The 11,579-nt window shown below is 36.5% G+C and overlaps 2 protein-coding genes across 3 annotated transcripts in view; both read left to right on the top strand.

Moving 5' to 3' along the window:
* anapc5 (anaphase promoting complex subunit 5) overlaps positions 1-6,049 on the top strand; it is a 23,172-nt gene extending 17,123 nt beyond the window's left edge. Inside the window, exons 15-17 of the mRNA XM_056463355.1 lie at positions 1,459-1,606; positions 5,221-5,383; positions 5,472-6,049. Of these exons, the coding sequence (XP_056319330.1) occupies positions 1,459-1,606; positions 5,221-5,383; positions 5,472-5,683 (523 nt within the window). The 3' untranslated portion in view covers positions 5,684-6,049. The remainder of the gene's footprint in view (positions 1-1,458; positions 1,607-5,220; positions 5,384-5,471) is intronic.
* A 1,489-nt stretch (positions 6,050-7,538) lies between these two features.
* Positions 7,539-11,311, top strand: gpx8 (glutathione peroxidase 8 (putative)). Of its 2 annotated transcripts, none has more exons than XM_056464316.1 (3): positions 7,539-7,781; positions 7,934-8,195; positions 10,298-11,311. In XM_056464316.1, the coding sequence occupies exons 1-3, from the start codon at positions 7,575-7,577 to the stop codon at positions 10,459-10,461; spliced, it is 633 nt and encodes a 210-aa protein (XP_056320291.1). In that variant the 5' UTR covers positions 7,539-7,574; the 3' UTR covers positions 10,462-11,311. The 2 variants fall into 2 exon arrangements, with proteins under 2 accessions (XP_056320291.1, XP_056320292.1); XM_056464317.1 differs by lacking the exon at positions 10,298-11,311 and adding an exon at positions 9,956-10,277.
* The last annotated feature ends 268 nt before the right edge of the window (positions 11,312-11,579 follow it).

Raw genomic sequence — 11,579 nt, 5'->3', positions numbered from 1 at the left:
AATTTGACATTGTTTTAAATGTATTTGTTATTTAATTACTGTTTATTTGTCTTTGATTATTTGTATTATCTGTGCTATGGTTTCTAATTGTTTTAGGCATTTCATTTTTATTTGAACATTTAGAAACAGGAGCTTAATAATCAAATTTGAAATAGCAGTGCACTCCTTATTTTACAGATATTATTTGTTGTTGAATTAACGTCAAAGACAGAAGCTGAGGCCCAATTGTAAAGATTCCCCTAATCTCAAGTGTGAAAACAGGGACTCTGCAAGTGAACTCGATTGAGTTATTTCATGTCTTCTTGACACTTTTAATTATGTAAAATTGCTGTATTTTTCAAACTGGCTAGACTTATATATAGTTTGCCCAAAAATAAAGATTAACTACTCACCCCCCCCACCCCCCCTAATTGTTTCAAACCCCTGAAACCTTCAGAACACAAATCAAGATATTTTAGATGAACGCTGAAAACTTTCTCATCATCCATAGACAGCAAAGTTCCTCACTCATTCAAGTCCAAAAAATACCTCAAAACAGACCCAATGCCTTTTGTGGTTTAATCAAAATATAATCAAGCTACAAGATAATATTTGTGCATACATAAAACAAAAATATCTAATTCAACCATTCCTTCTCCTCAGTGTCACTATACTGTAGGGTGCGGGATTTATGCATGGACATGCATTTGACGTATTACGACCTCCGTTACATCAGTGCTTTGTTTCAAACAGGAAGCATCCAGAGTGTATGTCACTGCACAGTGCTCATGAATCAGCGCAATATACTGACATTGAAATAATATGTATTTATTTATTGTTTTGTTATTAATTCATTTATTAAATTAAATATCTTAATTTGTGTTCTGAAGATGAATGAAGATCTCAGAGGTTCGGAATGGTCGTGCTCAACTGAGCCTGGTTTCTCTCAATTTTTATTTTTCCCCTTCACTTTCATCAATTGGTGAAGTTTGCCACTGGCTTGCTTGATTTTGGACTTGTGGAGCTGCCCATCGATGTATTTGCTCTTCAGTGTTTGGACTTTCAGCAGTGAAATTTAAACTACATTGAACTGAACTACACTGAACTTCAACTCTGAAAACTGACACAGTTTCAATCTACTTGAACTTCTATGTTAAGCTGATTTGACAAAATCTACATTGTAAAAGCACTATAGCAATAAAGAGAAATCCGAAAAAAAGAATGACATAAATGTAATGAATTTTCATATTTAAGTAAACGAACTAACCCCTAACTAATATGTGCAGATGATGAATATGAATGATTATCCAGCAATATCCTGATTGGGCATGTGACAAATCCATCAACTATCCCAAAAGTCTTTAATGTTTCCAAGTCCATATTGTCAATCCTTGTAAACTGTTTGTCAACTCCTGAAATTATATTTGAAATCTTGTTGAACCAGCACTGTTCTTGAGTCTTGAGTGTGTTTGTGTTCAGGGTGATGCTGGCCTCTGCTGAACTCCACTGGGACTCGTCTGGTTTTGCAACAGCTCTGCCGTTACTGTTACAGGCTCTCGCTCTTTCACGCCAACACAACCTGCAGAGCTTGATCTCAGAGACACTCTTGCACCTGGCATTTACACAGGTACGCCAACATACGCCATGGCCAGAACTTCACAAAACAACTTCATGAAAGAATATATTTAACACACCAATGTATTTGGTGTTTCTAGAAAGGTGGACTTGTTAAGTATTACCCTTTTCTGATACTAGTAAATATCAGTAAATTTACCAGAATTACTTTATTTGTAAATTTTAAAATGTGCTGTTCACGCAGGCAAGGGCATTCAGTAATGTTTCAGGAAAAGCAGCACTCACACATCTATTCCAAAATACACATAAAATCTGACATTATCCAGAAATGGCCTCTAAATGGCTGTACTTTTATTTGTAAACATGAAAGGGGTTAGCTTTTTTTTAAAAAGTTGGTTCTATATAATATAAAAACTAAATTCACATTTGCTGATGCTTTTGTCCAAGAGACAAACTAAAATATAGAAGGAAAATGTTGCTAAGGGTGCTTTCACATCTGCCTTATTTGGTTCGGTTGAATCGTACTAGAGTTCGTTTCCCCTTATGGTGTGGTATATTTGGGCAGGTGTGAATGTAGCAATCGCACTCGAGTGCGCACCAAAAAAGCGTACCGAGACCTACTTTAAGAGGTGGTCTCGGTACGTTTATAAACGAACCCTGGAGCGGTTCGTTTGTGGTAAAAACATGATCTGAACTTAAACAGACCCAACCGCAAAAGTACCGCGCCTTTTGGACTAATCCAGCTGCTGTAGTCCGATGTGCTGTCCCATCTTATGGGGTCTGGAGGAAAAATACTTGTTGATTGCGCTTTACTAATAATTTTTAAACAGAGAGAGAGAGGGGGAAAAACATTACCTGATGGAACGTTGGTTGTATTTGCGGAAGATGACCATGTCACAGTTTAGCTAAATTAATTCACATCTCCTCCTAACACCTTCGCCGATTGCAATGCATTAAAACATTGTTTTCCAGCCACAGATGCGCTTCATTCTTGAAATGAATAGTTTGTCTAAAGTGATGTATACAAACATAGTATACTATGACCAGGGATACAATCAGACAGTGCAGTGAAATTATGTTGGCATTTTCCCACGCGTTACTTCTGACCAATCGAAAAGCAGTTTAGGAAATACGTTCAATAACATCTGGCCAATGAGTGATGTGGATTTTATCACATGACTGCATTTTGATTCTTTTCAACTGATTCGGACCAAAGCAATCAGTGTGGTGTGAAAAGGACCCAAAAACAGCAGAAAAATGCTACAATGTATCATTTGTTGCTCTTGGTCCGGACCAAATGAACCGAACCACAGGTGTGAAAGCACTCTAAAGTATAATAAGTTAAATAGAAAATATTTTTAAAAAATGGCCTGTTCACTCTCTTTTAGGCATGAGCCGGTATATGATTCTGACAGTATGATAACCTTGGATAAAAATATCACAAGTTCACGGTATTGCATTATTGTGATTACTGCTCTAAAATTTGTTCATATTAAATGTCTGGTTACATTTTCCCCATTGAACACCACATATTTTAGGAAATATTTAAAATATTGTGGAACAGTAAACATGTCAGGCTAAATAATTAATATAAATCATTGACTTTTGCTATGTTCATTCATTTTAAAAACTTAGATTTCTTTACAACTTGAAAAGTCGTCTTTGGATATCTTTCTTTTCTTTGGATATAAATAAGCCACTGCACTGTTCAGGTCTATAGGATGCTTGTATGTTGGTGCATAAGCAGTTTGTTTTTCAAATGTTTCCTGAATTGTGGGCTGAACAGTAGCTTTTGTTGGTGCTTTTCTGCTGAAGATAATCTTGCCTTATAAAACAAATTTTATAAAGTGAATCCATTTGTAAATGAAATAAATAATTACCATTTCAAAAATGGACATGACCAGATTGTACAAACGAGATGCAGAATCAGACACTCAAGACTTATACACGCATGTTTATTGAAAGGGGAAGAAAAACCTATTTGTGACTTGTGTACGAATATTTTGACGACAAAACATATCTTAAAGGGCACCTATGGTAAAAAATCTACTTTTCAAGCTGTTTGGACAGACATATGTGCATGTATGGTGTATAGACCGTCATATTGGGGTGATATAAACACACCCAGTGCTTTTTTCAATTTAACAACATAAAACGGTGGACCAATTGGAGCGGTTTTCAAACCGACCGCAACTTTACATAGGAGTGCGGTCCCCCCCACTCACCAATATTGATTGACAGGCGCGTCGTCATATCCTCAGTTTGTTGATTCACGTCCGCCATTTTCAGCGTGAGTCGAAGCCATATCACTAAAGGAACACCCTAGCTCTATTTTTAAATGCAAGGCTCATTGGGCTCAACACAAGATCAATATTCTCCACATTATCGCTCTAATAGGAATTATTGGTTGTATCTTTAGGTAGGTTTGCAAACATGTTTACTACTTGAGTCTACCTTATACTTCAGCCGTTTGCATTTCTCGCGATCCCAGAAGCTCCCTGTGATCTTAACTAGCATGGGTTTTAGAATTCTAAACATAGGATTCTATCAGGGTACACTCAAGTCGATGGCTGGGCGCCGAGGACCGCTGCAGAAACCTATGTTTAGAATTCAAAAATGCGTGGCGCGACGATTCGGGACACTTCATGTTTCTGGTGCGCCACAGAGAGTGTCTGGTGTGCTGTGTCGCGGCTTTGAGCGGCGCATCCAGTCCCTCAGTCAAAGTTAATTCAGTGTGCGTGGTTATTAGTTTCTGTGTACAAGCTCGGCACTTGAAACTAGCACACAGTTGGCTGTAAAACTGTACAAAGGCACATATGATTTTGTACTCCTGCTCCTTCTCTCAGTCTGCCTGTCTGTTGCAAACACAGAGCGGGTGAGCTCATGGCCCCGCCCCCTTGTTACGTTGAGCGGGAAGCCGAAACTAATCTACATGTGAAGCAACACACCCATAAATCAGCGAACTGTGGACACGCCCCCAACATGACACTTTTTAACACATTATAATAAAAAAATCTGAATTGTGTTTTAAACTGAACTTAAACTGGCACACTCAGAAGAACCATAATATTAATATTAAATCATAAAAAAGAGGTAAACTATGGGCCCTTTAATTGAATGTATTTTTTTAAGTGATATTAGAGAACGTTTTTATTCGAGAAATATTTTAAGTGAAATGTTTGAAATGGTGCCTTCTGGAGCAATTTTATAAAATATATCTTTAATCAAACTAAAAGATTGTATATGACTCTTTTCAGTGTTTTTGCTACTTATTATTGCTTTTTATAATGTTTGTTTGTTAAGAAACTGATTTGATTATATATTGTATATTTATAAGTATATGTTTTTGCCATGAATATAGCCAATGCTGCTGATATGGCATTAAAATCTAAATAAATAAATAAATACTCTTGCCTTAAACAAAAAAAATATATTCTGAAAAAAAAATAAATAAATAAAACCTTCATACACCGTAGGAATGGTATAAAAGGACACTTTTGCGGTTTTAAAACCTTGACTTTTCCAAACCATGGTAAACCTTGAAACCAGTTATCGTCCCATACCTAATCTCTTTACAGCAATTTACCGGTAATTTTCCAGAAAAGTATGTACATTATGTGTGACAGGGGCTAATGAGTATATAACAATTATGATCTGTCTTCATAGCTGATGTTGGGGATCTCCGAGCAGGCTCTTGGTCTGGTGCAGGATGTGTTGGAGTCAGTCTTGGCTCACGGCTCTTTGATGGACAAAGGCAGAGCTCTACTGCTGGCCGCTCGCTGTCAGATGGCTTCAGCAGGAGCTGCTGCTCAGGAACACAGAATGACTGGTATTGCCTGAGTCCTGTTCGTAACGCATCTCACTGTGTTCATGTCATACATCACGTGTTTAAGTGATCTTTTTTTTTTGTCCTGCAGCTGTGGAATTAGCCGTGCAAACACTGGATGAGGCAGCGGTGTATTTCTCTCGCCTTGACTGTAAAGAGCGCATGAGAGACATTTATTATCTACAAGCTCGCCTGCATCAGACTCTCGGCAACATCTCTCAACGCAACAAATGTGCCATGCTCTTCCGCCTGCTGGATCAGGAGCTGCCATCGTCCCGGATGACTGTGGTCAATCGACTTTAGGACATCAGCTGCTGCTCTTAATGAATCACAGCAGAAAACTGTGTGCAGTACTTTGTGCACGCTAAAAAATAAATGTTATTTTGTCAGTGATAAACTAATCCGTGACCCTTTTTTGTTTGTGTTTTATAGGTGACCTCAGATTAAATTTAAAAATTTTGTAGATATTTTTTGTTTTGTTTTAAACACGCAGCTTGCTTTCTTTTTTAAAACTGTCTAAGTGTATTCATTTGCCATAATTGACCTGTTTGAATTTCATGCTGGTTTATATGTCACCAGCTTCTTCACACGTTCCTGCCTCCAATGAAACTATCTACTCCACCCTTTTACCCACATCTTTTTGTAAACAGATAGCAAAGCGGCTAACAATGGTGCCCTTCATTTCTTTGCACAGTGATTCCACACCGGATATTCTGTTTAATTTTTTAAGATGTTTTATTATATTTGCAAATTTTCAATGATATTTATAAGTAATTGCTAGGCCCACATGGAATCTGCGAGCGCAGAATTCTGCAGATTTTTAGCCCGTCATTGATTGTTTATTTGCTTGTGTAAATGTGTGTAAATTCATATTTATGCAGTTTTTAAATTAGTTTCAGTAATATTATTGACTAATATGAAAGTGTTCATATGATTTATTTACAAAACAGATTGTAAAGTAATGTTTTCTGTCTTTTATTATATATATTATATAGAAGACTTGCTATGTTTAGCAAATTAAGTGCATCTAGTTGGATTTGCAATGTAAACATTAAATACAAGTTAAAAAGCTATTACTTTTTAGTTCAGATATTAAGGTTTTAGTTAAGATACTCCAAAAATCATTCCGCATAAATCCACAGATTTTTAACATAATTTTGGGCAGATATAGCAAAAAATGTCTGCAGATTCCTTCCGGCCCTAGTCATTGGTATCAGTATTGCAAAACTGGCTCTCTAGTTACATGGTTTTCTGTCGCTAACATTTTTTTCAATATCGGCCAACCCTAGGGAGAGGTGGGGTAGCAGCAGCTCATTAGCATTTAAAGAGACATGATGCAAAACAGCTTACTGCACTGAGGTATTTTTGACAGGCTAAAAATAGTGTTTATTTAACCAAAATAACTTCGTCTTTTCATTAAGACCCTGAAGAATCATATCGGTTTGTGTAAAAGGGGCATTCGATGTCACCCCAAAGGAAGTTTCTTGGTCAAAAGAAGTATAAAGATCACCAACAATGTTTAATAAAAACACTAACAAAGTGACGATCCAATCATGTTTATAGTTTTTTTCCCCCATTCAGTTAAAAAAAAGTCACTGGCACTTTTAAAAACCATTTACTTCATAAATTGAAAAAAACAGTACAAAAAACATTAGCATTTACTAACTTGTGAGTTGTTCCAAACTTGCTTGACTTTCTTCAGTTGAACTCAAAAGATATTTTGATGAAAGCTTAAAAGCTGTCATCATTGTTATCTGTAGTATTTATTTTTCATATGGAAGACAATGGATACAGGATTTCAGCTTTCTTGAAAATATCTTCTTTTGTGTTCAACAGAACAGATTTATAAAGGTTTGAGGGCAAGTAGATTTTCATTTGAGTGAACTATCCCTTCAATAGCGAGAATTGCAACTTCAAAGAAATATAAAGAGTGGTCTTTATTTTATTTAATATGTATTTTAAATGTAAACGTGAATTAATGTTGGAATTGACAATCTCGTGCTTCCTCTTAAAATAACTTAAGAGGAATATTTCTATACACCTCAAACAACCATAAAAAGAGAGGGAAGTAAATTTGACTGACAGAGTTCTTCGCCAATGGCTCTGACGTCAGACACGCCCCCTACTCCTGGACACGCCCACTAAAACTTCAATTTTTTTCGCCCAGATTCTTCTCACATATTGATCCTCCATCATGGAGGTGCTCGGGGGATACCCCAGCAAATCTTCTGCTTCACGAGCAGGACTGTTCAAAGTCTTGCTGAGTGTGGCTGTGTGCATGGGCTCGCTGTATCTTCTGCAGAATAAACTGTCAAAGTCGCGAAAAGCCAAAGATTTCTACTCGTATGAGGTGAAGGACGCGAGAGGCAGGACCGTCTCACTGGAGAAATACCGAGGCAAAGTGAGTTAACGTTATACAAGAACAAAAAAGTTTTGTTTTTAAATGATTTGCTTCATTTATTAGCCTTTTGGTAGACTCACGGTTGTCCTAACATACAAATATGTTCAAAATAGCGGTATTTTGACTCGAGGGCTCTCTGCTTGTGATTATAGGTCTCTCTGGTTGTAAACGTGGCGAGTGGAAGCGAGTTAACGGAGCAGAACTACCGGGCTCTGCAGGAGCTGCACCGAGAGCTCGGCACGTCACATTTTAACGTGCTCGCGTTTCCCTGCTCGCAGTACGGGGACACCGAATCAGGTACTAGTCGAGAAATTGAAGCGTTTGCCAAATCCAACTACGGCGTGACGTTCCCCATCTTCAGCAAGATCAAAATAATGGGGTCTGAGGCGGAGCCCGCATTCAGATTCCTCACAGGTAAGTCTAAGGAAAGAAAATCTTAATTTAATAACGTTTTTGCTAACACAATTGAAAGTAAAGCATGTACAGACAATAACTTAACAATTCAGATATGTTTTTGCACAGTTTTAAAGTTATTTTATTTTTCATAGCTGCGCCCCTCGAGGGTGCCACCTTTCTGACACTACAAAAACCACAAGGCAGGCCTGAAGCCACTTTCTCAAAAAGTGGAAAATTTTACTGTTATTTTTCTTCATTTTGTATTGAATTATGAGGTTTAAATATGACATTTTAAGCACAACTTTTTGCTGTATTATCTTGTCTGCTGATATCATAATGCACCAAATATTGATGTACCATAATATTTTACATGCTGTACGTACTGTTTCACAGGTAAATTATTTAGGCGTAGCTAAAAATACAATGCATGTCAAAATTATAGATTGTTCTTTTATGCTAAAAACATTAGAGTATTAAGTAAAGATCATCTTCCATTGAAACATTTTGTAAATATTATAATGTCAAAATATTAAACAAATTTTTTATTCGTAATATGCATTAAAACCTAATCTGGACAATTTTAGATCCCTCAGATTCCAGATTGTTAGAATAGTTTTATCACTGCCAATTATTGGACTATCCTAACAAACCATGCATGGAAAGATAATTTATTCAGGTTTTAGATAAATAAATTTCAATTCAGAAAATAGATCCAATATTTTTTTATAGTGCTATTTTTTTCTTTTCTAAATTAAACTTAAAACAGGGTCAGTTTTACTTTCAAACAATGTCAAAATGTTCATAATAATGCTTTGTTGAACCTAAAACCAGTAAAAAATGAAGCCATGCAAAAATTAATTGTCGGCACTGTATTAATTCACAGATTTTAAATCATTTGGTTTTAATAAGAAACTGTTCATGTCTTCAATCATAAGTCTGGTGACAAGCAAGAGAATGCAAGACAAAAATATAATAAATAAATAAACTCTTGCCTATTCAATTGTAAATGTATCACAATACTAAGGTAAAGTCAGTGGTAAGACTGCTCCCTATAGACTAAATTTTTTTTGTCCCAAACCCCATTATTTTTAGAGACCATTCTGGCTAAAATCAAAACATCTATAATCAGGGGCATTACTAGCTTGTAAGTATTAATGAAGCACAGTAAAAAGTTTAAGAAATGGATGCTTTTTCATTCATAAGTTTTAAATATTGTTTCCTTAAATGTCTCTCTTGTTTTTATTGTCTTATCCAGTTGCTATAAGCGTTTCAGTGTGAGAACTGAAATAATGCAATGCGACTGAACTTTAAAAAACTGTTTTAGATTTTTATCATAAATATTATTTTTATTATTATAATTTCCCCATAGGCAAATAAATTACTTATGAATAAATGAGAATATTACTTTAAATTGAGTATACGGCAAAAGTCATTAATAGTGTTCCCCCGTTATTCATGGGTGTCACGTTCTGAAATTAACCCACAATAGGCGAAATCCGCTAAGTAGTCAGCTTTATTTTTTACAATTATTATAGATGTTTTAAGGCATTTTTACACTTTTCTCTATTGTTTAAACAATCTCAAAGATCAAACTTTAGTAGAAAAATAAGTCAATATTATAGAATGAAACCAAAGATCAAAACCATTTGTTCTTCATTTATTTATTCTGTAATGGCGCCCTACAGCCGCGTAACTTCTACCTTCCTTTAGTATGTCCAGAAGTTCAACTTTTTATGCTATGATTAGCATCTTCCTTTGCCTTTTTGGTGTTACCGCAGGTGCCTTTGACAGTGAAGAACTTTTCGTCGACATTGTGGGAAGAAAACTTGCAAACATACAGTACAGCACTTCAGAGTCACACTCCTAGCACTCGAAGATTTATGTCAATTTGGAAAGCTGAATGCATTCTGTACTGTACAGGAGACACGACACGGAGGAGATTGATTGAAAAAAAGAATGTCAAATTGCACCCAAAAAATCAGTGAAACTACGAGGCCACGAAAAGTGAACTGCGTTATAGCGAGGGATCACTGCATATGCATTTTAATTTTATTTATGCGTATAATTTATTTAAATTTGACATGTTTAGTTTTTTTTTATTTGTTCGTGAACATTTCTAGATTCCGCACAGAAGATCCCAAAATGGAACTTCTGGAAGTTTCTTGTGAGTCCAGATGGCCAAGTGGTGCGTTTCTGGAAACCAGAGGAGCCCATCGATGACATCCGAAAAGAAGCCACAACGCTTGTGAGGAATATCATATTGAAGAAGAGACAGGAACTATGATATAAATAAAACCCCTCAGAGACTCAAGAGTGATTCATTGTGCACGTTTAAGTGCGTAAAATCCTCTGTGATATTTGATATACGGCAGAAGATGTGTCAGTTAAGACCTGACTTTGTATGCTTGTGTGTGATAAGCCCTGCTTACACTGCGATTTCAGCCCCGATTTGGTTGTCTGAGAAACATTTGGGAAATCCTAAAAGATTTCTGTAATCCTAGGCTAAAATCTGTGGTCTTTGATTGTTGGTTTGACATGTTTGCCAACAGCCTCATATGATAAAATTTTCACACAGATGAAGTTCTGCAGTGTCAGAAGATTTCAGACACTTTCCTGCAGAGTGATGACTTGCATTAAACCAAGAACCAATAGGAGCGCCGAATCTGATGACGCAGTCAGCATGAAAACTACAAATCAGCACGGGGAAATGTCAAAACAGCTTTTTTTCTTTTCTTCTGTATTTTTTTATTGAGGCACGCTGTTAGCAAAATTACCTCTACAGTTTTGTTTGTTTGCCGTATGGTATTATTTCAGAACACAGGATAGCGAATGTGTCATGGCGTCAAACTCCCGGTGAGTTTTCTTGTGTTTGGCACATTTTGATTGTCGTTCAGTCTGACATTTATGACAGCTGAGATCTTACAGTGTGACAGTGGAATCAGATTTATGCAACCTGACATGCTACAATCGTTTAGGATTAGAACCACAGTGTGAGCCGGGCTTTTGGTGAATACTTGTATGATTTTGAGAAACAAAACATCTCTTTTTACAAACCTTAATGTGAATTTCATATGAAAATGTTTCAAGCCACTTTTTTCATCTGACATGAAAACCTCTGAATAAATTCAGCAATTTTGGAAATGTACTGTATGTGTCACTCATTTGGAAGCAGGGGCGTAGATTTAGGGTGGACTGGATGGGACGTGTTCCCACCAATATCCACCGACCATTTTGATGTCCCCACCAATAATTTAATCCGCTCAAAAAAAAAATTTGCACTGTCAGCGTCAACTTAGACATGCAGAAAGGGTTAAATGACGTTCTCTCCTCGAGCCCTCCCGCCCCCAAAACACATATGGACATTTTGATTGGCTGTGCCTTTCCCTGCTGTCATGTGAGAGG

Source organism: Danio aesculapii, chromosome 8 (assembly GCF_903798145.1).
Source record: "Danio aesculapii chromosome 8, fDanAes4.1, whole genome shotgun sequence".
NCBI lineage: Eukaryota > Metazoa > Chordata > Actinopteri > Cypriniformes > Danionidae > Danio > Danio aesculapii.
The sequence above is the reverse complement of the archived record's forward strand: the minus strand, read 5'-3'. Positions and strand labels throughout refer to the sequence as shown.

Coding starts and splice junctions, on each gene's coding strand:
- gpx8 (XM_056464316.1), top strand. CDS start 7,575: ATGGAGGTGCTCGGGGGATACCCCAGCAAATCTTCTGCTTCACGAGCA. Junction 7,782..7,933: donor TGGAGAAATACCGAGGCAAA/GTGAGTTAACGT, acceptor TTGTGATTATAG/GTCTCTCTGGTTGTAAACGT. Junction 8,196..10,297: donor CGCATTCAGATTCCTCACAG/GTAAGTCTAAGG, acceptor GAACATTTCTAG/ATTCCGCACAGAAGATCCCA.